At 40.5% G+C, this 26,587-nt stretch overlaps 1 protein-coding gene across 4 annotated transcripts in view; it reads right to left on the bottom strand.

Annotated features, from left to right (window-relative positions):
- Nucleotides 1-15,968, bottom strand: part of SEC24B (SEC24 homolog B, COPII component) — a 47,525-nt gene extending 31,557 nt beyond the window's left edge. Inside the window, exons 1-3 of one of the 4 annotated variants that reach the window (XM_075139222.1) lie at nucleotides 15,620-15,968; nucleotides 9,169-9,873; nucleotides 2,331-2,516 (exon numbers count right to left, since the gene is read on the bottom strand). In XM_075139222.1, coding sequence (XP_074995323.1) covers nucleotides 2,331-2,516; nucleotides 9,169-9,873; nucleotides 15,620-15,743 — 1,015 coding nt within the window. In that variant the 5' untranslated portion in view covers nucleotides 15,744-15,968. Of the gene's footprint in view, nucleotides 1-2,330; nucleotides 2,517-9,168; nucleotides 9,874-14,936; nucleotides 14,995-15,025; nucleotides 15,369-15,619 lie in introns of those variants that run through there. The other 3 variants (XM_075139221.1, XM_075139223.1, XM_075139224.1) reach the window with 3 other exon arrangements.
- Between the last annotated feature and the right edge of the window lie 10,619 nt (nucleotides 15,969-26,587).

Here is a 26,587-nt window from a genome sequence, read left to right as displayed (position 1 = left end):
GTACATTTTACGTGGCTTAAGTTTCATAATGGAGGCCCCACCAAAAATGAAAATTAAATAACCACATGCAAAAATAAACTATATTCTGAAGTTCTTTAACTGGCTCTCTACCCATAACCCTCATATTTTCAACGAATTTACTACGGCATTAAGATCTCAATATTATAAATAGTAGTTCTCACAAAATGAACCCTCTTCTTCTCCATTCTTAAACTCTTTTCATTTACCCATCAGCTCGTCTCATCAACATAAAACCTAAGTAAGTCTACAAATAACATCCAGACAGGACACACATTCTCAAAGTTCATCTCTAGGATGCCGTTTTCAAGTAAATTAATTCATCTGCATTAAATTTGTAAGGATATTTATGTAAGATTAAATAGGCTTTAATAAATTTTAAGTTTTTTATCCTGTTAGAACTTAGCCAAGTAAACAATTAGAATATTTTAATTCTATATAGGAATGCCCACACAGGAGCTTGTAACAATGAAAAATAATTTTTAAATTAATTCAAACTCGTTTTCTAGAATGCTTTCATGTAGACAACACTACTCTATAAAAAGAAAAAAAACGGAGTCCATTTATCTCTGCATGAGAAACACACTTGGAATTTTAACAACCCAGACAAATATTCAGTAGATGTGTTCTATTTTTTCAGTAGGTTAATTTCTACAAATAAAGTTATCACACCTAATTGTTGATAAAAAGGTATTGCAAGAGTACATTATGTATTTCAGACTCCTCAAATGAAACTAAATGAAAAGAGTTTGAAGTCTTCTAATGCTCACAAAAATATCATCTAAACATAGAAACATACATGTGTGATGACATGTACATGGATTTGTTACTGATTATATTAATGTAAATACAATTAGATCAATGCAAACTCCTGACAACTTATCTTTGTATTCCTGACATAGGTATATTGTTGGTTTTAAAGTGTGCTCATTCAGCTACAAATTGCATTAACCTTCACTTATGTGGAAGTATTTGAATTTAGTGAAGAGTTCAGCAGTGACCGCAGTGATTTGTATTTAATGTACCAAGTGTTCACACGTTATACAGGAATCACTGCATGAACATATATATTGCACATCAAGGCAAGCACAGTTAAACAGCTAAAATCCGTTTTCTCATTAGAAACACGGTTATGTGATTTCTTTGGAAGATGAAGCAATGTTTTTTTCTAGCGAGCACATCTACAGTACAAATTCTACCCAGTAGCTAAATCAACTACGAAACTGTAGAAGAAACAAGCACAGTTCCAAAAACTGATTTATCATTTTCCTTAAAATGGTACACTGTACATAGGACTTCATAGCAATGAAGAATTATCTTTTTGCCCGTAAGATATACAGAGCTGATTCACAGACAAGTTATTTCTTTACATCCTCCACTCCACCAGAAAAAGGAGGAAATTGAGAAAAAGGGGAAAGTTAGACATTTATGTCAGAGGACTTTGAAATTTAAGAATAAAAACCACGCTGTCACAGACAGACACCATACTTTTGAGAATTATTTTGAACACCAGACATATCGCATTGTTCTGGAAAAAATTAATGCCTTCTTCCACCTCACACACCGCGTTCTTTTTCCATAAGAATTTAAAATTCTGAAATTATCAAGAGAAAACACAGCCAAAAAAAATAAAGTCAGTGCACTAAATTAGATTTGGAATACTATATAGAGAAACATGTAACAGTCAAGAGGCAAGTCAAAACATCAGGGCAGAATTAGCATGGCTGAAGAAGGCTCAAGACCCAACTGATTCTTTGTCAAGAGGCTACCAACATCAGAATAGGAAGGAGCTTATACAAGAACTCCTCTGTTCTCCCACAAGAACTCCTGCAGCAGCTTTCCATGGGAGCTTACAGCTAGAGAATAAGAAAACAATTCTATCAGTTTGAATTTAATACTCAAACTCACTCTGTTTCCCAGTGCTAGCGCTAGCAAATTGCTTGTTTACACCTGATTTTTCAATACAGACTCATTACAAAAGCTACTTTAAGACCTTCTTCCAAGAAGTTAAAATAGTGAGCAGCTTTTTAGAAGAATAAGGGAACTAAAAGAGGGGCTTTTTCAGGAAGAGACATGTAAGACTGCCAACAAGACAAAAAAGCCAAAGATGACATATGGCCAAAGGAAATCAAACAGAAGAGCTACGAGAAGCTAGAACCAAGGTGGCACAAAACAAGGGAGCTTGATAAGATACAGGAGGTGTACTCCAGTCAGACAAATGCAGAAGAGCAGCAATAAAGTTTCCAGCATTCACGTGCACATGTGGAACAGGGCAGAAGTCTATACTGCAACTTCCCATTCCCTTTTAGTACCTTCCTGAAGGGCTGACTCTGGTGACTGCGTAACAGAGGGTGAAGATCGTGGCTGTGAAGAAAGGCTTGGAGCAGGTGTCCTGACTGACGAAATCACAGCAGAGGAAGCAGATGTTCCGGCCCCAGGCTTGGTAAACGGAATGCTCTGGCTCACAGAGTGCATGGGCTGGGAAGAATCAACGCCACCTGAAAACAACAGCAGAAAGCAGGAATGCTTTGTTTGTATCTGCACAGACAATTACACAATGCAAGCAATCACATTTGATTTCACAGTAACTACAAAAGCAATACAATACTTCAAAGAGAGATGCCTTCAAACAAGTATATATGGAAAAGTTGGTTGTTTTTTAAAATTAAATACCTATAATGTTAAAACACCATTAAAATGAAGAAATTGCTCTGACAACTAACAGCAAAAAGGAAAGCATGATGTAGTAAGATCAAGATTAAGCAGAAGCTAAACTGATCCATTTTTGATCCATCCCACAACTCCATGCTTTCACAGGTTCCTCTTCCCAGGTAAGAGGAATGCAGTCCATGTGGGATAGTTCCCTCTCAATATTCCTCCCACAGGCAGGAAACCTGAAAGTCAGCTGTGTAGTACTCCAGCATTCTGCCTCCCTCACAGGGCTGGCACTTTGCAATTTTGGTACTCAATTTATGAGACCCATATTCCAAGCACTCTGTTTCAATCAACCCTGAGTATTCCACAGGACTTCTGATGTGTTTTAAACATCTGGACTAGATATAATCTGCTTTAAAAAGTCAGATTAGTGCTTTGAGAGATTTAACACAGTCCAATTGAAATTCCTATCAGATAAGGACAATGTAACTTCAATTAAGTTAGCTTTTAAGAGGGTTGCTCTTTGTTTATAAATTGAAAAAATTAATCATATCATGATTCTTTCTAAAAAAACTGACAGACCAAACTGTTAAAAATAAGAATAGAAAGGAAATGGTTTGACTACTCAGTAAACAAACACAGAAATTAAGCAAGAACAAAATTCACTGTTTGTATTTGTAGAGCACTTATTTAAGTTACAGAATTCACTAGAGGATGCACATGTAATATTAACTTTGCTTCCTCTGCACATATAGCAGTGTAGTTCATACATCCCTGACTTTTCCTTAAATAATGGAGCTGATATCTGAAAGCACAGTTAAACAGCTAAAATCTTTTTTCTCATTAGAAACACAGTTACGCAATTTCTTTGGAAGATGAAGCAACAGTTTTTTTCTAGCAAGCACATCTACAGTACAAAAATGATGCTTCCTTTAGAGGGAGAAGAAGAAGAGGCATCTTAAAATGATCCTTCTGTTTATCTAATTTACCATCAAAATTAACAACATACATTTTCACGACCTTAATGGAATTTTTATTTATTATGCAGTTTTAAATATAATGTTGAGCATACATATGGCTTTTTCGCAAGTGTTATCAAAATTAAAATATGCATTTCTCCAAAGTACATAAACACAGCATTTTCTATTGAAATGTACTTGCTATAACCTCTGCTTCTACACATTATGTCCTGCAGACTCCCCAAGGAAGCATCAGCACCTGTCAGCAGAAATGTTCTTGTTACAGTAGCTACACAGCTTCCTCAAGCAAGATATGCAAGATGACAAGGGAAGTTCTTTACGACATTAGTGTGCTCCCCCAGGTTTTGTAGCAGAGAGTGTTGTTTATGGGGTTATGGTATTTTCCACACTTCAAGTCAATATAGCAATGCTTGCAGCATCAAGCACTGCTGTAGAGCACGCTAAATGCTATAATGTCACAGTGTCACATGTTCAAAGCCAAAACCAATTTACACCCGGATTAGCTGAAGATGTAATACCTTCCTGCCAAGTACTAGTATTTATTATCAAACAGAAGTTATCCTAAATATCCTCCAAAATTACGTGGACCCTTTACATGTATTGTAAGAAAACGTTTTTTAAACCCTGTGCAAAAAAAAAGCATGATTTTAATTTGTACAAAAATCCAACCTGCAAAATTACATGTTAAACTTTATTTGGTGACTCTGGAAAGTTTTCAAAAGCTGTAAGTAACTAAGACCAAAGGAAACACTTGGACAAAGTTAATCTTTAAAAATACATCCTTAGTAACTACAATCATATGAGACAATCTACAGTTATGGTAATTAGGCTATCAATTTTTTTCTTCCTCTGACCCGTAAGAAGACTGCACACTGTCATATAAGTACTGATCAATTTAGGATGGCATATTTTAGCTCAAGACAAAGCTGGACTGAATACCAGTTTAGAGTACAAGTTTCCCACCAGCTTATCTAGGACGAGCCCCATCAGGCCATACAACATTCCCACCAACCGATGTCATGAGAAGCAAAGAGCTTTGTCAGGCTGCAATAAATATAAAACCCATTCTCCAGCACAGTATTTTCTGTTTTTCACCTTCCACTCCTCCCACCTTTTCCCTCGTGCCTTTCAACTATGAACACTGCACTAAAAATGACCAAGTATACCACTTGGTTACAAAAGCCATGTACCAATAAAGATCTACAGTTAAAAGGTATGTTACAGAAAGAATCGGCAGGGCTGTGCAAATTAGCAGTGTAATTCAACATTTTTCCTATATACTACCACTTAAATAAAGTTTTTATTTAATTTCTAACTTGAGACCTACAGGTAGTAGTTAAAAAATGTATCCCCACAGAATCTTCTCAAGTTTTCAGAAGAGATGCAAGAACCATCCCTTTTGAGTCGCTACAGCTGCGATCTTTATTTCCTGCCCCCCCCGCTGCGCAACGTAACATGCGATTTCTACTGAGAGATTTATCACCTCCCTGCAGCTTGGTTTTCAGCAGCATTCTATCTCCCTGACTTGCTGTATCTCCGCTGCAGCCCTTCCCCTTTTTCCAACCACACCTATATTAGCAGATTTACAGGATTATAGCCTACATTCCTATGGAACTGGGGCAGCAAGGACTTTAGATCCTGATCTGACATACGGGGAAGTATGTGCATGAGATAAAGAAATTAAAGTGTCTCCTGCTCAAGCAGACTGCCTACGATTATAGGACAGTAGACAAGATCCAGGAAGCAAAGAAACCCATATCATATACGTGTAAAAGGAGTTCTCTATCTCCCTCTCCTCAGGGAGGCAGGGGGGAGTCCAGTAAAATTTGGGCATCCTGGTTGACGTCTACACTGACTGGAAAGCACTGAAAAAAATCAGAATGCACTAATTTCAGCTGAAATAAGCTAGAAAAACATTAAGGGAAGCTACTGACCTAGAAAGACAAAAAGACTAAATAATACAGTGTGTGTTATTTACATAGCATAACACCTTTTCTGGACAGATTTATATCAACACTGTTGTGTTGAAATACACAATTTAAAACTAGAAGAGGACATTTTTGCTAGATGAAACTAGTTTAAACCAGCAAGCAGAAAAATCTCAAATTAAATATTTGTATTCTACTTTCTTTATACTTCCTAAAGCAAAGAAAATCATTCTCACTGGCTGCTATTCATCAAAACAGGCCAACTTCCAGCAAAAGAAGCCTCTTAAAATAAATTTCTTCTTTTCTTCTAGTGAAATTTCAGCAAGCTTCACTGAAAATACTCCAGCGATTTCAGAGGGTGGCTGCCAAAGTTTTAGAAAAAGATTTTGTTGCCGTTCTGTGTCCTCCGTATGTCACACAAAGCAGCTCAGGGGTTTGATCTTAATAGATTCAGCATTCTGGGGGCTTTCCAAGGCCCTACACAAATTGGTTTATTTAAAAATCCAACTGTAAATCCAACACTTAGAACTTTTCTGATTCAAGAAGAAAACAATTCAGAAATCACCAATCTTCTGAAAAGCTTATGCCAGCCTAAGTTTCCTGAGTAAGTCCTATTTAAACACACACACTTCATTAAAAACATGGCATTCTTCTATATAAACAATTTTTAATTTTCATCACAGAGACCTCTCAGTGTTCACTGACTGCACAAAACTGCTATTGAAAAATACATTGAGACAGTAGTATATCCTGAGTGACAGCCTTTCAAAGATTTGCTTATTTATAATCTAAGGATTGTGAGGGGTCTTCTTTTGCAGCACAGTAGCAATGACAGCAAACTGTCTTTATTGGCCCTCTGACTAATGGAGTGTTATCAAAATTTCTTTACATAAACAGTCACAGAAAGCACACTTAAGAATTTCAGTATATCTTAATTTTTTTTCAAGCAGTTTTGCTAAAACCAGAACAGACTGCAACTGTTTTCCATCATCACCTCCTTCCTGGAGAACAGCAGGGAGGATGAAATATTCAGAAAAATTCCTTCTTACGAACCATTCATTTCCTTAAATTCCTTGTGTGTTGTACTCAGACACCTTCCAAGGACGTACAAGAAATGGCAAATAATTTTAAAGATCCAACTCCTTTTTTAATGGCTGCAAACAATTAGAATACCATATATAAAATCACCCCATTTGAGAACAATAAGACTGCACTGGGAAATTTAGAAAGCATATCAGTGTCCCAAAAAGCAAATCAATTATGCCAGGACCAAACAATTATTTGCCATCTTTTATTAGACAGGTGTTAGCAATTGAATTTTTAATATATTTTAGCCAAAGATGTTGAATTCTAGACTAAAAAAAAAATCGGATATTATTGGAGGCAGTTTTGCCCCAGACTTCAAAAATGGTGTAAGTCTTTAGAGTTTAGTCATAAAACAGCCTGGCTCTTCCTTCAGCCTAGCTACTGATTGCTACCTTTATTTGCTCTTTCCCAGTCAGTAATACGGAATCATTTGTATGCTGAGACTGAACCAGGATTCAGAGGGAAAAGAAAAAAGTTATTCTCCAGATAAATCAGTTCCACAACCCAGTCCACTGTGCAAGGAAGCACAGGGCACACTTATCTCAGCAGCTTTACAAGCTCAGAAAGAGTTTGAATGTGATTTAAGTAATTATGCCTACAGTCCAGCAAACAAACCAGCTACTGCAATATTACTCAAATGTAACAGAAACAGTGGATCAGTGTTTATTTTCGTAACTGCAAAGTGTGTACCTATTACACACCACTATCACAGCCAGTTCTATCATCAGCTCTTTGAAATTCAAGCACAATATTACTACTTTTTCTTGAGGCCATGTATTAACTCAATCACTCTCTTAAGAAGAGCACTGAATGGTTCAGAAATAAGACTATCCATTGCTCATACTGCTCTTCACGGTCTGGTCTGCTCCACTGTTTCACCTTTAAAACAGTTGTTCCTTATAAAAAAATATTATTATGAACAAATAATATATTTCAAGACAGCCTCAAAGGAAATAAAATTAACAGGCATTTAAATTAAAAACTTCTGTAAATAAAACACTAACAGTCTGAACAAATAGTAAGTCGTTTTCATACGACTACTGCAAATCTTACTATTCTGGAACGGTACCTGCATTCTGCCAAGACCAGCTGTAGATTCTGCACCCAAGCGAATCAATTTTTTTGGCCAGATTTTTAAACCTTTAGTCCTTGAAAGAATTCATTTCTATGCTTAGCCTTGAAATGCCATTAACTTCAGAAGCTTTTTAAGGAGTTGCCTATTTTTCTTTTTTAAACAGTATTTTGTCTCATGTTTTTGAAATATTACAGAAAATGACACAGAGCACCTCAGAGAGAGAATTCAAATCTACTAATATTTAAACTACTAAAACCAAGCTGAAGGATGACACCTATGTCCCAGTCTTGGGGGGGAAAAAAGCAATATTGAAACTAAATTCAACCTTAGTATGGATTGGATGAGCTTGATTTAAGCTTAGCTGTTTTTTCCAGGCAAAGCTTTACCATCATCAAAACCATGTTCTTTCATAAGCCCTTGGTCTTAGAAAACCTCCGCTACAAGAATTCTTAAAACAATTCCAATGTTAAACTATAACCTGAAATATCTGGCATAAAAAAGGAAACATTCCACAGTTCTCTAATATCTGTCTCATCACAAAAAGAAAACCATTAGTCTTGCACAGCTTACAAGTCAAAACTGCACGAAGTCAGAAAATTACCAGTATAGAAAGAAAACCAGAATTTTCCTGCACATGCTATTGCTTTCTCAGAGGGAGAGCAAGATGTTTCAACGTGGAGGCACTCCCACATCTCTAATCTCTTCCATTCTTCCTACCAAGTACTGCCTACCCTATGAACTTGTACAGTTTTCCCATGAAGCAGAAGCTGCAGCTACTACCAGGGACTGAGTATACTCGCCCTCAACTGGCACCTTCACAACTTCGTTCTCTACAGCTACATCCATACTAAAAACATCAAGTTGATGCTTACAAAAACCAGCTAAAACCACCAGAATTGCTCTCTCATTCAAATGCTTATAAAAAATACTAATTAAAAAAACCCCAATGGCCTGCAAACCCATGTAGGCTTCTACTTTTTCTGAACTTTCTGAAGAAGAGTGCATGCATGTCCACTTAGGTAAAATTTAAAGAATCAATATAGCAACGTGACTTAAAAAAATTCTCAAGCCAGAAAAGGAAAAAAGTACCTTTGTGACTAATAGACATATTTCAGAAATTACACATTCTTTCAAAACTACATGAAAAAATTCCCTTCCAAGGCGACTTACATGAAAAAAACCCAATAAACTAAAACCATTCCCCGAATAGTGTCTTTTTCTAGATCTCTTAATAGAAACATGTCAGCTGCTATTGTGAGGACTGTAGTAACCAAATGAGAAAAGCTTCAAGAATGAATAAGGACAGAATTCAAAATTACAATACATAATTTCACATAGTGAGTAAATACAAACCAACAAAAGCACATGACTTCTGATGTTTCCCAGACACATCTGGAAGTTCACTAACCTTCAAATAATACCATACCTGTATTTATTTGGTTGTTTACTTTAGCAACTGATCCAGTGAGATTCCTGCTGAGGTTATCTTGAACAGACTGAGCAGACGAAATAGGTGATAATGTTGAATTATATCCCACGGGAACATGCTGTTTCAGTGAATGAGGTACTGATGTACTCTGGCTAGAAAACGTATTTGTCTCTTTGAACTGTCCAACAGCAGGTAGGCTCTGAGAGGTAAATGCCTGCCCATACACACTGCCAGCAGCCGCAGGATAGGAAACATTAGGATACATGGCACTAGAAACCACGGGCATAGTGTAGTCATCGGAATTAAGGGGAAATCCCTGAGATGTAACTGAAGAGCTGACAGAAGTGCTGTAGTGATTACCGAATGCTGAATACGCCTGCTGAGCACTTGTATGCAAGTAGGATGCAGATGATATTGCTCCTTGAATAGGTCCTTCAGCTGACCCCACTGCATGGGGAGGAGTTTTGTTGTACAACTGCTGTGATCCCTGTGTATTCAACACATTGGTACCCACAGAAGGTGTCATAACATTTTGTGCTGGTGCTGAATAGTAAGTAGGGTAGTAACTGCCTCTATACTGATTATCCAAATGTGAAGCAGCAGCTTTACTGGGCACTTGGGAATAGTGTCCTGAGGGCGCACTATAGTTTGGAGGATGTGAGCCATAGCCAGAGGGGAACTGCATCCAACTCTGCACAGGACCTGAAACGAAGAGAAAATGTCACATATATTAAAGGTGCATCTGCTAGTAATGCCAAGGGACTCTGCACTTACTCTAACAAAGAACTGGTTTCTTCTTGTTTTCTGTCACTATTTTTGAGGTCAATTTCCATCAGCAGAAAGAGAACAAACCAAGTATAATGCATCCAAAATACCATACTTGAAGTGATTTGCAAACATGCACAGAAGTAACAGAAAAATGGGTTGTTTCCATTATCAAAAGAGGTTTCCATGCCAAGATTGCATGCCTCACATTTGTACTTTGAATATTTGAGAGTTTTTAGGAGGTTAATATTTAAACAAATAGTGAGTAACAGTAAGCACCAAACTGATGTTTCTGAGTGTCTGAATACAACAGTATGCCTTTAGGAAACTGAATATGGAAAATGAAAGCTGCAGTCAAACCAGTATGTCAATATATAAAAATGTAGGTACTCTTCTTTACAAATCCTCAATACGGTGACAAAGATAAAGTGCTGCAGGGCAGTTATTTTTGTCTTCTATGTTCTTTTTTATAATGTTTTTATGAAAACTGACATTTTTATGAAACTACAGAGTATCTGACAAGGCACTTAATTTATGTTTATTGCCTGATACTTACATCAGGTGTAAAAGATGTTGACATCACAGAAACTGACCTCTGCTGTCACTACAACTGACTCCGCAACATTAGAGATTGATTACATAGTGGTCCAGCAAGGGCCAAACAAGTACTTGTTTGCTAGAGACCGAATGTTAACCATGTCCAAGCTGTTTTTTTCAATGCCAACTGATCAATGGTAAACCTGAAAGTTCTTCCTCGAATTCTTTTCCTGAACCCTATTTTTATTTTCTAATGAACCACAAATGCATTTCCCTGGGTAACTTCCTTTCTTAAAATTACCACACCCACTGCTTATGTCATGCTGAATGACTCTGGTGGTATTTCCCAGCCCTCAGTGAATAGAAACACAAGCAAGCACAGCACTGGGCCACTTGCAAATTAAACAGCAGCTGTGATAATAATGAATTGTTGATTTCCCTCCTTATATTTACAATGATTACAAAATGTAAGTATTATTTCTCGTCTTGAAATTCTGAAAAGTCACTGTTCTCCAAGTAACACCCAGTTGTTCTATGATTAACTTGCAAGGCAATTTTAACAATGAATTTGTTAACGGAATCCTGCAAGCAAGGAACATACTGTCCAAAATTGCTTTCTGATAAAATTAAAAATGCCTTTTCATAATTAACAACCCAGAAAGTAAAGTGGAAGAGAAAGGAGCTAAAAAATGAACAACAGTAACTCGGACTGCTGGGTCAAAAGAGAGAAGGCACTTTGGGAGAAAGCATAAGGAGCTTAAAAAAAATTACATTCTGAGTTTTGAGAATATGTAACTATGCTTCTGATTCGCTATTTCCTTGAAAAAGTGGGAGCTGCTTCACAGAGCTCTGTAGTTTATTCTCCTTTAAAGTAAAATGATTTTGAGTTAGCAAGTCATTAACAACTACGTGAACTTTGGCAGACTTTTGACCTGCTTTTTTAAAGTCTAAAAAAGCAAAATCAAAAATACACCAATAACTTATGTCTGTCAAGGCTTATTGCTTTAAGCAGTTATGTCACTTAAGATGGCAAGAAAAGATGTTTTCTCTGAAGAGTCTGTGCATTTGTTCTACTAAAATATGCAGAATAAACTAACTGAGCATGTATAATTTAAAAACTGGTTTAGGACACCTGACTTCTAAATAAAAGGTTGCATATCAAATCATCTACTGTAATTTCTTGCAGTATCTAGCTCTGGTTTAAAAACACACACCATAAATAAAGACAGATTAAATTACCAATACAAGGTATCAGTCTCTACACTATATAATGCCCAAGTCATCTTTATTCACATTTTAAAGTAGAAACATTGTAAGTTTAAAACTATACATGAGACACAAGAGTATAAATCCCATGAAGACCTTACTAAGACAGACACACCTGACATTTGAAAAATTATATTTTTGATTTCAAACTCCTGGTCCCTTAATAGCAAGTTTTACAATTACAGATGAAAGATTATTCCCATTATCTGAAGTGAGTTTTTTGTCCACTTGATTATAAAGAATGTGAGTAACAAGTAATTTTTGTACTGCAATTAGTAACTGAAGCTAATGATGACTACATAATTGGACAGTTTTCAACACTAGAAATCTGGGTACATCCTCAGCATCACTTTGAAATCTGGTTAACTGCACAATCTGTCCTGATGTCTCAGTTACTCTACCTTCCTCCCCAAACACCTGACAAATTTCTCAAAAGAACTCCACAAGTTGAAAACCTCTGCTGCACATAGAAGGTGTACTGCTAAAACGCCACCTCTATAATGAAAGCAGTGAACCTCTCCTTCTACAGACAAATTAATACTTTATGTTATAATGTATAACTACACAGACATTAACAGGTGAACCCCAAAAGCCTTATCACTTTTTAAGGGGGTAAAAAAGCCACCACCACAAAAAAAAAAGCAGCGCTATGGCTATGCCACTCTGTGAATTAGTAAAGCTTTGCTTGCTAGTGTCGTGTTTGTTTAGGTTTTATGACCATGCATTCTCTCACCGGAATAATTTAGCCATCTGCCACGTACCCTACTTACATGTAGTCTATGTACCCTACAACACCAACTTCCTTTCTAGCCAAGAACACCTGTTAGTTTTCTGTAACTTTTAACATCCCTTTACCCACCTCGAGAGAAGACTCACCACAGCTCCCTCACATATGCCTTACGGGATGGACAGGGGACAGCACTACTGTGCCTGTTAACTGCCGGCAAACAAGCCAGCAAATCAAGCCACTGCTGAGCTCTCACAACAGCTCAGTCATGCAATCAATGTCTAGCTCCTTCATTCACCCAGCTTCCCATTTTTGCAAAATATTCAGGGATTTCGTATCTTTCAGACCTCTACCCTCTTTATCAAATTTAACGAAACTGTCTGAAAGATCCGAAGTCTAAGGACGGATGGAAAACAAGGCTAAATAACGTCATAATGAAAATTATGGTCCCAAAATGCTAGTAGACATACCAATGGTAATCTTACGAACCAATTGCAGACGACACTACACAAAAATCTTCTGGAGAACTATGTGGATTCAATACAATTATCCTCTCAGGATTACATTTCAATACATTACATTGTTAGTCCTCCATCGCTACTAGAAAAATACATCACCTTTTAATATTGATTTAACAAGCAACATTTTATTATGCTATGAAATTAGGAAACAGGTCATTTTCCACTCAGATACAAAGCCACCTGTAAGATTACTACAATAAAAGCTTCTTGAACTTGCAAGACTTTATTCAGAAGAATTGTATTTTAAAACCCCAGACTTATGAACAACATCCCAAACAAGGGCTGCTTTTTTTTTTTAAAAAAACACTTAATTTCAGTATAGGATCAAACTGAGAGCACTGTAAGACAGAAGAAAAAAAATAATAAATTACAAACAAGAAGTTAATTTTTTTTTTTTTTAAAACCTAAGTTATACTAAAACTAAAGTCTCCAAGGGTCTCAAATGGACTTGGTCATTGGACCAGGCAAAACTTACTAAAACCAAAGCTGAACATCCTTTTTGATATCACTGTATGAGCAACAGGTTGCTTGCTTTCTGCAAAAAACAGCTCCTCTTTCATCAGATCCCTGCAACTTCAAAGTTCTACCTGAAAAATCCACACTTTGTGAAATCAAAACACAGAGCACTCTGAACATCTGAAAGGATGCACTAGTGTTTTCTTTCAGCCAATACAGAAATAGCTGTATTCACTTAAGTATCTTACATTTAAACTCCATTATACTCCAAAATCAAATTTCAAAAGCAATGACAATCTTCTTTGTGAAATTTAGTTTCTATCGGACAGAATGGAAACTTCCAGTACAGTCTTTTTCTGTTACTATTCCCCTCTACTCCCCCTCCTATTACAATTTAAAAAAAAGAATCCTCAAATCCTGTGTTATAACTTCAGAAGATTAGTACTAAAAGATGACAGCTACACTAATGTAAAAATTCTGGATAGTTATTGCTCAATAACACAAAATGACAAATTCAGAGTTCTTGCCTATAAATCAGCAAACACACATCACTGTAAGTTATCTTAAGGAACACAGAAGCCAAAGTTAAGTTGAGTAGTTAGCAAGTTATACAATAAAAATTCAAGACTATTACTGAACAGTGTATAAATTTCCCAGAATTAAAGAAAAAGTGTTTCGCAGAAAATAAATGGTCTACTACAAGGTTTTAAACAAGCTGTTTTTAAGAATATTAGCAGCAACATGGAGTTAATTAATTAAAATAACAAATAGTAATGATGACTTTTTAAAATTACTGTTTCATTCAGTTAAAAACACAAGGAGAATGTATGATGTCAGTTTCTATTTGTTTCTGTGAAACACGCTTCCAGGTTATTGATGCTGTAGTAGCTGTGTCCTGATAATGACGTGATTTTTATTAAAAGCCATATAAGTTGGCATTTTCTGAATAATTTTGACAAAACTCAGCATTACAATACTAAAGTTTGGACACATGTGAGGCATTAGTATTTCCCTAAAATCTACCATTGAATTATCTTCCTTTTCATTCACTTCAGTGACTTTTGCATTATCTGCAAACTTACTCAAAACCTACTTTATAGGCACATAAGTGCTTATTGCCTAACTACCCCTTTGGACACGAGAAATATTCTTGAGTAAAAAATTTTGTTGGTCATTACTCTCCATACTGATCTGTGCAGAAAAAATGCCTGGGCACAAAATAGCCTGACTACAAAATAAAGGGTTTAACAGTAGGAGCTAAAACTCTATGCAAGCAAGAGGCCCAATTTAGATACCAAACCATCATTAGGTGGGGATGAAGATCATACAGGCATTCTGAAAAGTTAACGAGCTGTATTAATAACTGATTTTATAGCACACCAATTTAAAAATAAGGAACTGCAAGCTCATTATTTTAGTTCATAGTACAATTAGTCTCAATACCTCTCCATCTGAAAAGCAAGTCAGTATTTTGTGACTTTGAACTATTTTACCTTTGTTTTTCAGTGACCCACATTTCACTGGTCCGATCTTGTTTATTCAACTCAAAACCCGAGATCCAGTTGTGTGAACGCCCACCCACCTACTACGCTTAAGTTCATGAACAGTTATGAAGTAAGTACTCTCATCCACAGAACGTGGTTTTCTGCCCATACTCCCGCACGACGGCCAGAGCCGAGGCCTGGAGGCGCCCGGGCCTGCGGAGCGCTCCCGAGGCGCCACAACGCAAGCGCCACAACACCCAGCAGAGCCAAACTCTCGAGGGAGGAGAGAGGGACGCGGACACCCTCTCCCTCGCTCCTCAGTGAGGGGGGGAGAGGCTGCGCCTTCTTAAAAGTTAACTCCGCACGTAGCGGCGGGGGCCCGGGGCGGGACGCGCGTTTCCCAAGCGTCTCCGGCGGGCTCTGCCGTCTTTCGGAGAAAGGGCTTCGCTACGTGCCAGCTCCGCCGCGGCCCACCGGGCCCTCCGCCGGACCAGCGCCCACGCCGCCCCCCACAGCGGCCGCCTCGACGCCCCGCACCTCCCGCCCCCCCCCAGGAGGAGGAGGGAGAAGCGAGCAGCCCCCCCCAACGCCCGCACGGCCCCCAGTGAGGGAGCCCCGGGGACCCCGCGGGCGGCCTCTCCCGCCGCCGCGGCCGCCGGCGCTAGGCCCCGCGCGGGCCGCCGGCCTCTCACCGTTCTGGTAGCGAGGCGCGCCGCTCTGAGGGGCCGCGGCCTCCCGGGAGGCGCCGGGCCCGCCCGGGTAAACGGCGGCGGCGGCACCGGCGGGCCGCGGCGGCAGCCCGGCGGGCGCGGACATGGTTTCTCGCAGCGCTTCCTCACTCCGGCCCGCTTCTCTTCCTCCTTCTTCTCCGCTCCGACCGCAGCTGGGCGGGCGTCGAGGGTCGCCAACGGACGAGGGCCAGCGGGCGGCAGGCCGAGGCCGCGGCCGCCCCACGGGAGCGGGGAGGGCAGGAGCGCGCAGGCGGGGCCGAGCGCCGCTCCCGCCGCCGCCGTCCTGCGGCCGTCAATGCCGCCGCCCCACGGCGCCCCCTGGCGGCGCCTCCGCGGCACCGCCCTGCCCGGCGTGAGGGAGGCCGGGCGCTCCGCCTCCCGCCGCTCTCCCAGGCCTCGGTCCCGCCGGGGGGCGGCCGCCGTAGCCTTCCTGGGCGGGGCCCGGCCCGGCCCGCTTCGTCTGTGGGTGACGGGGGCCGCATGCCCCGTCTGTAACCCTGTGAGTGAGAGCGACAGGCCTGGGGGTTGCGTAAGGCCATACGTACACCTCCCATCGTTTTGTCTAGTTGAGGCTTTTCTGTCTGTGTGGATAATATATACTATCTATATCTTAGGAATATATGTACCCTGGAACACATAGCATAGTGATAATGTGTGTGCTCTGCACAGTGCAAAAAGGCCTCACGAGGTGAGGTGAAGTGACAACTTTCCCTCCATAATCATTCTATATACAGACAGAAAACCCTCAGTGAGGCAGGGCGAGCTGAGGCAAGGCTTTTCTTTCTGTATTAGGAGTGCACACTGTGTATTCTCTCTATATATATTGTGTATATACTATCTATATAGACAGAAAGGCCTTGACAAGGAAGAGCGAGGCCTTTTCCTCTTGTCCTGTTGCTAGTAACTTTGGAGAAGAGACCAACACCCACCTCGCTACAACCTCCTTTCAGGTAGCTGTAGAGCACGATGAGGTCTCCCCTCAGCCTCCTCTTCTCCAGACTAAACAACCCCAGTTCCCTCAGCTGCTCCTCATAAGACTTGTGCTCCAGGCCCTTCACCAGCTTCGTTGCCCTTCTCTGGACACGCTCCAGCACCTCCATGTCCTTCTTGTAGAGAGGGGCCCAAAACTGAACACAGTATTCGAGGTGCGGCCTCACCAGTGCCGAGTACAGGGGCACGATCACCTCCCTGCTCCTGCTGGCCACACTATTTCTGATACAGGCCAGGATGCCATTGGCCTTCTTGGCCACCTGAGCACACTGCCGGCTCATGTTCAGCCGGCTGTCAACCAGCACCCCCAGGTCCTTTTCCTCTGGGCAGCTTTCCAGTCACTCTTCCCCAAGCCTGTAGCATTGCATGGGGTTGTTGTGACCCAAGGGCAGGATCTGGCACTTGGCCTTCTTGAATCTCATACAATTGGCCTCAGCCCATCGATCCAGCCTGTCCAGGTCCCTCTGCAGAGCCTTCCTACCCTCCAGCAGATCAACACTCCCGCCCAGCTTGGTGTCATCTGCAAACTTACTGAGGGAGCACTCGATCCCCTCATCCAGATCGTTGATAAAGATATTGAACAGGACCGGCCCCAGTACTGAGCCCTGGGGAACACCGCTCGTGACCGGCCGCCAACTGGATTTAACTCCGTTGACCACAACTCTCTGAGCCTGGGCGTCCAGCCAGTTTTTTACCCAGCGAAGGGTGCACCTGTCTAAGCTGTGAGCCGCCAGCTTCTCTAGGAGAATGCTGTGGGAGACAGTGTCAAAGGCTTTACTGAAGTCCAGGTAGACCACATCCACAGCCTTTCCCTCATCCACTAGGCGGGTCACCTGGTCATAGAAGGAGATCAGGTTGGTCAAGCAGGACCTGCCTTCCATGAACCTGTGCTGGCTGGGCCTGATCCCATGGTTGTCTCGGACATGGCTTGTGAGCGCCCTCAAGACAAACTGCTCCATAATATTCCCCAGCACCGAGATCAGGCTGACCGGCCTGTAGTTCCCTGGATCCTCCTTCCGGCCCTTCTTGTAGATGGGCGTCACATTGGCAGTTGTCCGGGACCTCCCCTGTTAACCAGGACTGCTGCTAAATGATGGAGAGTGGCTTGGCAAGCTCCTCCGCCAGCTCCCTCAGTACCCTCGGGTGGATCCCATCCGGCCCCATAGACTTGTGAGCATCCAGGTGGCATAGCAGGTCATTAACTTCTTCCTCTTGGATTATGGGGGGTTTATCCTGCTCTCCGTCCCTGTCTTCCAGCTCAGGGGGCTAAATACCCTGAAGATAGCTGCTCTGACTATTAAAGACTGAGGCAAAGAAGGCGTTAAGTACCTCAGCCTTATGCTTGTCCTCCGTGGCAATGTTCCCCCCTGCACCCAATAGAGGATGGAGATTCTCCTTGGCTCTCCTTTTGTCGTTAATATAGTTGTAAAAACACTTTTTGTTGTCTCTTACGACAGTGGCCAGGTTGAGTTCTAACTGGGCTTTTGCCTTTCTAATTTCCTCTCTGCACGACCTAATGAGATCCCTGTACTCTTCTTGAGTTGCCTGCCCCTCTTCCACAGGTGATAAACTCTCCTTTTTTTCCTGAGTCCCAGCCAGAGCTCCCCGTTCAGCCAGGCCGGTCGTCTTCCCCGCCCGTTCTTCTTAGGGCACATGGGGACAGCCCGCTCCTGCGCCTTTAAGACTTCCTTCTTGAAGAACGTCCAGCCTTCCTGGACCCCTTTGCCCTTCAGGACTGTCTCCCAAAGGACTTTTTCGACCAGTGTCCTGAGCAGGCCAAAGTTCGCCCTCCGGAAGTCCATGGTAGCGGTTTTGCTGGCCCCCCTCCTTACTTCACCAAGTATCAAGAATTCTGTCATTTCATGGTCGCTAAGCCCAAGCCAGCCCCCGATCACCACATCTCCCACCAGTAGATCCATATCTGAAAGAAATAGTTTCTTCTCCATGTCTTAATAAGCAGGGAAAGAAATAATGGGCTCAAAATGCAGCAAAGTTTAGGTGAACTATTAAGAAAAAAATGTTACCTTAAGGTAGTAAAGGAGTAGGTGACATGGGAATGGTGTGGCGTTGCCATAATTGAAGGACTTTTAACAGGGGTTTCACAAATATGTCGAGGGTCAGATTGTCATCCAGCTTTGGCGCAAGTGATCTCCTGAAGTCCCTTCCAGGGCTATATTGTTGTGATAGGGTTAACAAATTCCACTGTTAAAGTTGTTCTTTCTTCTTTGTAACCCATCTTCCAACCCACACAGAGTACTTCTGTGAAATGAATGCATGACAGCAAAACAATTCAGAGATATGGACAACCAGTTGGTTTTTTTTTTCATTCTCAGTGCCGTTCTAGAAGGTGCGTAACTGCTTCCTTGACCTACAACTATTTTTTGTCACAGCTTGCAGCACATGTGAATCTGTGTTTTGACAAAGTTTTGCTTTCCAAAATCTTGTTTCTCTAACTCCTTGTACTGTGAGACCATAAATATATCCTATATCACAACCTGTGAAAATTACACATCAGTTGAAGACCAAGCACAAGATCATTGTGCTAAAAGCAAGAAGAGGCAACTGGGAATTTTCCCATTCTTTTAAATGGTTTTACAAAACCTTTTACATGGCTTAATTATTTTATACAAACAACAATTACACTGTGGTTAAACCCATTCATTCCTAGGAAATTCAGATGTGTTGGCAGCTAGAACACAAGCCCCTAATGGAAATTCACCATAAACTCAAATCCATTAATTTTGTTTTCCTCATTTATAATGAATCTAAATGCATTAGCAAGGAATGAGTATTAACGTCTGCAGTTTATGCTATCATGCAACAAATAACACGTGAGTTGGCTCACCTGGCTATTGCTTCCACTCAGTCTAGCAACAAGCTTACAGGAGTAACAAATTCTTTGGCCAGTTGGTGAGGCTTAATTACTAATAGATTGATTTTGACCTTTGGTGCAGGAAGTTTTTCAATGACACAAAAAGGTCCCTGTGTCATTTGGGTTTGGGGGAGCAAAACATGAAAGTGTATCTCATTACCCATAATATGATAAAAGGGGCATGTCCAAACCTAGAGAGCAAAAGTTATTTTTGCAAGGAGGAAAATCTGGGAACAAAATCATTATAAACTGACTTAGAAATAATTTTGAGCTTTAACATAACTAACTTTAACATAACTCTTCCACTTTGCAATACATTTCAGAAGGAGAATGCCAAAATTAGGTGCTTTTATAATCTCCATCAACAAAATATAGCTGTAGGTCACCCTAGCTCACTAATAAATTTCTAATTATTCTCCTGCTTTTCTTACAGGAAGCGGGACACTGCACTATAAAGTAATAAAGCTTCATGTTTTCACAATCACAAGTCCCAAACTGTGTTAATATCATATATGTATTGGGGTAAGTTGCCTGTAGTCACTGTAGTGCGATTTCTTTCCAGAACAAGAAAGGCAAATCAAGATTCTTGACGTCACTATAAAGTGTGCCTCTGCTTGGGTGACCTCTGCATCTAACTGAAGAATAAATCCCTGCAGCTGCTGGGTGAGATCTGTGCTATACTTAATTTGTAGCCAGCTAATTAGTAGACGAGGCCCCAGGGTAGTCACCCTCCATTTTAAATAAAAATCTTTCAAAGATCAAAAACCTTACAGAGAAAGAGAAATCAGTTGTGATGCAGCTCAGCTTTCTTACACATGTACAGGTTTATTTTCCATGTAGTGTTATCTAGGTAATTCCAGAGGAGTTCTTTGTGTCAGCAATGAGCAGGGCTTCTGTTTGTCTGCCTGAAGCACTTGGCATGTATTCAGGTTGGGTACACAAGACTGAACTGTGCTTAATTTTCATAGTTTTTTTTTTTCTCCTTTCTTTTTTTTCTGGGGTATTTATACCTGTAATGGAAAAGGCTCAGAAAGCAGCAGGATCTGCCTGGCTGTGGTTTCACCAGCTCTGAGGAAAACCTTCCACATGCACATTCTGTACCGACATCATCTTTACCAGTCCTTATGCAGATTATAGAATAAAGGGGACTGTCACTGCCGTTGCCAGCCTGATGGTAGCGATCCAGCCACCTTTGACTACCTTGGCATCAACAACAGTCTAATTGTCATCATCCTAGGGTGGTTGTAAGTGATGTAAGAGAATGATTTAGCTCTTCTCTGGACCAAGGCAATGAGCTGTGCTAACTTCTACAGCTGGTAGTTGCTGGATGTAGCTAATCATTATGGCCTCTGTGTCTGAGACTGAAAGTCATAGTAGTTGTTCCATCTTGTAACCCCTAATGATGGGTCTCGTCCCTGTACACAGTCTAGTCTACAATTTCTGTGATACCTCTTCAAATCTGGAAATATGACATAAATCCTTACTTAAATTGATGGTCCTGAGTGGCAATTATGCCCGGTAAGCCCCTTGAGCATGCAGTGTAGATAAACATATATATCTATATCTAGACTTGTAATACTCTTGGGTGGTTTCATCAGCTGCAAACTTCAGTCTATGGCATTAGAACTTAGAAATCACCAGGCAAGCTATGACTAAGGAAGAACCTCAGCTATATCCAGAGATCTAAATATTTTCATGAAATTGTGTTCAAAGGGAAATTCTAGCCATAAGCTTTCGTGTGACCTCAGAGGACAGCTAAACAAAAGCGAGAGGGTCTGGGGAATTTTTGCAGCTGGTGTGCCACATCCCAGCTGTAGAAGCGTAGCGATGCTGTGATCTGAACAGGCCAAGCTTAAGCTCATGAAACCTTTTCAGTTTTCAGCTATTAAAGTTTTATATTTTTCCAGTAATTTTTATAAGACCTGTAAAACTAATAAACCCCTGAAAGATCTATTAGTCTCTGGCAGTTTGATATTTTATAGGTTTTCCATTAAGATGGAACAATGACTCATCTGAACCACTGGAACTCCCTTCTTCCTCCTCTGGCTCCAGATGTGCTGCTTGCCCCCAAAGCAAAGCTTGCTGTTACTTCTAAAAGAGAAATCTGCTGCAAACATGGGAACTTGTGTCTAAAAATAGTATCTCAATTTTTCTGGATGTCTACGTCACTGGTCCCCACTGTATCTTCACATGGGCGGTAAGAAACCCACAGACCCAAACCGAAAGACACAGTTCCTCCCCTACATTATATGACTGTGCAGGCTGCACTATTTATGTACACCATAGGTCCTGAGGAGCTCAGTCACATGGTAATACCCTTGGCTTCAAAGGGTTTCTCATGTGAACGATGGCAATGAGATAGGCTCATGTGAACTGTAGATCAAACCATCCAAAACTAAAATAGAAGATAATTAAAAAATTGAAGCACAATTAAAACTTAAAAGTACCATGCTGTGGATTAGCAGCCTAATGCCGTAAACCTCAAGGACTTTGCAGTAACACTTAAGAAACTCCGGTTTTCTGTGTACATTTGAAACAACATAAGAAGCTGAAATTACCTCTATCCTTATCTGAAGAGACTGCTGCCCTCTGAAACTAATTGAAAAATTCCTCTCACAAGATGTTTTGGCAATATTTGGGAAGCTTGTCACGTCAATTAAATATTATGGACTCCGGCTGACCAGGGCCAGATTCTGCACTGACTACTGCCTTGTCCTCTTCAGTGGGACTAACTCGGGAGGAGGCACGTGAAGGCCCACACTGGTAGGAAAAATTTTACTCAAAAGCATCGTATAAAGTGACACATTCTCCCTTTACAGCCACATAGTCATAGTACCCCATCAAGTACTACTTATTTAAGGGCAGATTTTATAATGAGTAGCAGTGCATTGTCTTCAGCTGAGGGAACCTGGAGAGTGCTTTTCACTATGCAGAAGAATAAATAAATATAATTAAAAAAAAAGCTTACAGATTGTGAGAGTGGAAGGTGATTCATATAATAGTATATGCATGAAAAAGATTAGACAGTAATCCTCAGTTTCATTTCCAAGTACAAGCTAAGTAGTAGCATTCATGCAGAAAGACATGTTTATTTAAAATCTTTTCAGATATGTAAACGGCCCATCTAAAGAATCCTTTTGTTTTTATAGTTTTTCTGACAGCCTTAACGGTCTCAATCTTACTTTCAGCTTTTAAAACTGTGGCTTTTTACCTATCATCTGTAGCTTCTTCCCAGCATTTGCCTCCTAATTTAATTTCAGTTTTCATAGCGGGTGAATTCACCTTTTATTTTTACACCACCGACTTTTGTCGAAATAAGTGGTGGCACTATAATTTCAAATTCACCTAAACAGGAAGCAATGGAGTGAGCATCTCTGTTTAGCACCTCTTTTGCTAAGACTGCAACATTTACTATCCCACAACATAAAATTATAAAAATAACAATAAAAGTCAGTGACTTCCTTTCAGTAATAAAATGCCTGCATCTAAATATTTTTCTAACGTAGAATGTAAATTTTCATACACAAAAATCGACTTACTTTTGGTGTGATGCTTTTGCTTTAAAAAGAAGTGAAAATAGGTCTCTGCTATCTTATCTTTTAAGAGCAGCTTGTGCTCAGTGGTTTCACATTGTACTGGAGATAGCACAGATGCAGATCACACCTGCAAGGACAAAGGGGAAGCATTTTGTTTACAAAAGAACAAGTAGCACAATCTGTGGCATTATTTTATGAGGTGAACTGTTTTTCTGTAGGTGCTTGCTATGACTCGGGACAAACGGGCATCGCTGCTTCTTAGCCTATAGTGAGAGGCATCTCTGGTTTTTCTCCTCCTTTGACGTCTACCTAATTACTTTCATTGTAACTGAGATCCCAGTTTGGGCTCGGTTCTAGAAGTAGATGAACATTTGCTGACAAATTATTTACTACTTGCAAGAAAGCAGCTCTGGCCTGACACCATTTGGACATGTGATTCAATATTTTCCGTTTCAAAAGTACTTTCTTTAGCACTTTTGACTGTTGTAGGATGCAAAATAAGGAAAGGTGATGAAAGGACTGGCAGCACCTGAAATGCAACTAAATGATTCATATTGAGTTCAGCTCCCATCACCCTTCTTTTTCTCCTTGATGTCAAAAAGCCTTTTGTTTTCCTATCAGGCTGACCCAAAAGATCTGTTTATTTATTTTCATTTTGGCCAGAAGATCAAACCCGCCATTTCCTTGTATTCCTTTTAGTATTTAAACAAGTCTTCTGCTTCAGAAACATGTGCCCAAAGTTAATCATGTGTTTAAGTGCCTTCTAGATTAAGGATGTTAAACATATGTCTGAGTGTGTTCCTGTGTAGTTTCTGAGGGCAAAATACTGCCAGAAAAATCAACTGGACAGGCCCATTCCCCCAGTTTTCTTGTTCCTAAGAATAGGGATGATGTTTATAGGAGATAAATTAACCCGATGTGATCTGAGGTCTCTGAAACTGGGAGCGCTCACACATTCACCCCTGAGAGTCTGGAGTTGTTCAGGAAGCAGCGAACGCCAGTGTCATGCGACACTGTTTTTTCTTTCCAGCTATTTTCTTTCCAGCTCTAGGCTAGACTTGAACAGGGCAATTGGGGTTAAACTTAGCCTTCCTGTACAAACTTTCATGCTGTTAACTTCCTATAGCTGTGACGACTTTTGTTGCTCTTGTTGTACAGTGTTTGTTTTTATACACCAGGGTTGTGTCACAGGACCAAAACCTTTACATGTGGGGTGGAGAAAGCAGAGAAATGAGGCATCTCTTTTCCCATCTCCTTGGAGACCTGTCAGCAGCTGAGAAGCCTGTGCTCAAGGATTTTATTTTACTATTCCCCCAGTAAACGCATTCATGAAGAGAGCTGGTCAGGCACAGGGGGTCTATAAATAAATTGCCCCCTGAGAATAGCAGCAGGCATTCACATTTCCCAGCTGCAGGAGCCGTAACCAAGAAGCATTCTGCTAGCTTTGGACATGAATCTATCCCCAGGATTCACATTTAATGTGCTGAGGTCATTAGTTCTTAAGGATTTCAATTAGAAAAAGCACTGATTTTCACAAATGCCAGGGAGTAATACTAAATTTTTTAAAAAATCATTAATTCTTAAAAGTTGGTAATTTATTTTCAGAATTTAAAAAAATAATGTGGGATTTACTGACATTTATAAATTTTTTTTTCCCATTAGCGTGTAGCGTGTCAGAAGCAGTGTACAATATAGCAGCATTACTGACAATCAAATAACAGGAGAATCAGTAGGATGTCCCATATTTGAAATAATATTTGAACTGAAGCAACATCACCAGTGATACTAATAGTATACAGGGGCTTTTACTTGCCTAGTTTGACAGGTTGCACAATAGTTCAGAGAAAACCGATTGTTTTGCAATCTCTGCAGCAGCTTCCTCCCACTTCATAAAGCCCCTGGAGGTAATCCCGCTCCCTTTGTGCTGCAGTACCTTCTCTGGGCTTTGAGGAAAAAGAAGAGAATCAGTTTAGATTTAGATGGGATTTTCCTACCTGGGAGAATACAATACAGGTTAACAGAGGAGTTTTGGGGGGAGAGAGAGGTGGAGAGGATGAAGAGGAGAGTGCTGCGGGTCCTGGGCTGCAAGATCACATCAATGCTTAACACATTTCTAATTCTTACTTCATACTGAAGAGGTATGCAGTTGTTTTCAGGATTTTTTTTAATTCTACCTATTACGGAGCACCAACATCCAGTCCTCTTGAGGATTTGATCCCCTAGTTCTTCAAGTGTACTTAATCTTTCCGGATGCAATGAAAATAGTATTTTCTCTGCCTTTTCTACTTTGCAGTGGAAACAGTCTACATTTTTCCCCCAAATACTGTTCATCTGCTAAATCTTTCTATATTAATCCAGCAAAAAAAGCAACATTTAAATGTAAATGGTGAATTGTTTGAGGTTCACATATTTGGCTCTTATTGTCTGGCCAATGACTCTAAACGGTGTTGTTTTTCCAGGCTGTGAGACCCTTGAGACAGGGCCTGTGTCTCCCTCCGGGTATTGTAAATGTCAATAACACAGAGAGTGCTCAATAAATAAATAATGCTGGTTTTGTTACTGCTCTATGATGTTTCCCTTGCCAGAGAAATTATAGTGGAGCAGAGATCAAAACCCATATGAAACAAAAAAAGAAGTACTCTGATTTATCTATGCAGAGGACAGGATACCGTGTGAGAGCGCACTCCTGCACAAGTTGGATGTTACTTCTTTGCTTCTTTTTTTACCGCTGGAGATTGAATGCTTGATCTGTTTTAACGTTCTTCAGCAGGCTTCAGAAAAAACAATACTGGAGCTCCGAACAGTTGCGGATTGGAGTAATGCAAGCATGGATATAATGACCAGGATCAGGAATGAATTCAGTAGGCAAGTTGCCTTCCAAATAATGGACTTGACTTGATTCAGGAAAGTCCCAAAACATGTGCCTGACATTTAATCTTGACTTCAAGAGGAGCTAAGCGGGTGCTTAAGCTGCCCTGAATAGCGACCGACTCCTGAATGCGGGCTTTTTGTGCTGTGCCCGGCAGTGGCAATGGCCAAAGGGAATGCAGTGGGTGTCCAGCGGCTCAGAGGATTACGCCTGTGAGTGTTGAAGACACTGTACTTGGTTCTGTGCACACTGACGAACCCAGCTCCAGCCTGCTAGCTGCAGATTAGAGCTGAAATGTTAACAGCGCCTATAATCTCTCTGCTGCATTTACTGAAATCCTATGCATCTCTCTAACCTTTCCACAGAAAGTACTGAAGCATTCCCCCAATTCTTCGTAAATTGTTACCTATCTGGAAACTATCCACAGTACTTCTATAATTTCATGCAAGCACTTTTCTTTTTCCAGATAAAGCAGAGAATAAATTCTTCATTATGAACTGTTTAGAAAGTAAGTAGACACCTTTTTCATTCAAGCTGATAAAAGTCAGGAATTTAGCAGCGTTACCCTGGTATAAATTAGCGCAAAATTAGACCTGCTATCTGCTTCGAGCCTTGGGAAACTCTTTCCACAAAGGACCCTCAGACAGGGCCGTTCGGCAAAG

Source organism: Calonectris borealis, unplaced genomic scaffold (assembly GCF_964195595.1).
Source record: "Calonectris borealis unplaced genomic scaffold, bCalBor7.hap1.2 HAP1_SCAFFOLD_139, whole genome shotgun sequence".
Taxonomy (NCBI): domain Eukaryota; kingdom Metazoa; phylum Chordata; class Aves; order Procellariiformes; family Procellariidae; genus Calonectris; species Calonectris borealis.
The sequence above is the reverse complement of the archived record's forward strand: the minus strand, read 5'-3'. Positions and strand labels throughout refer to the sequence as shown.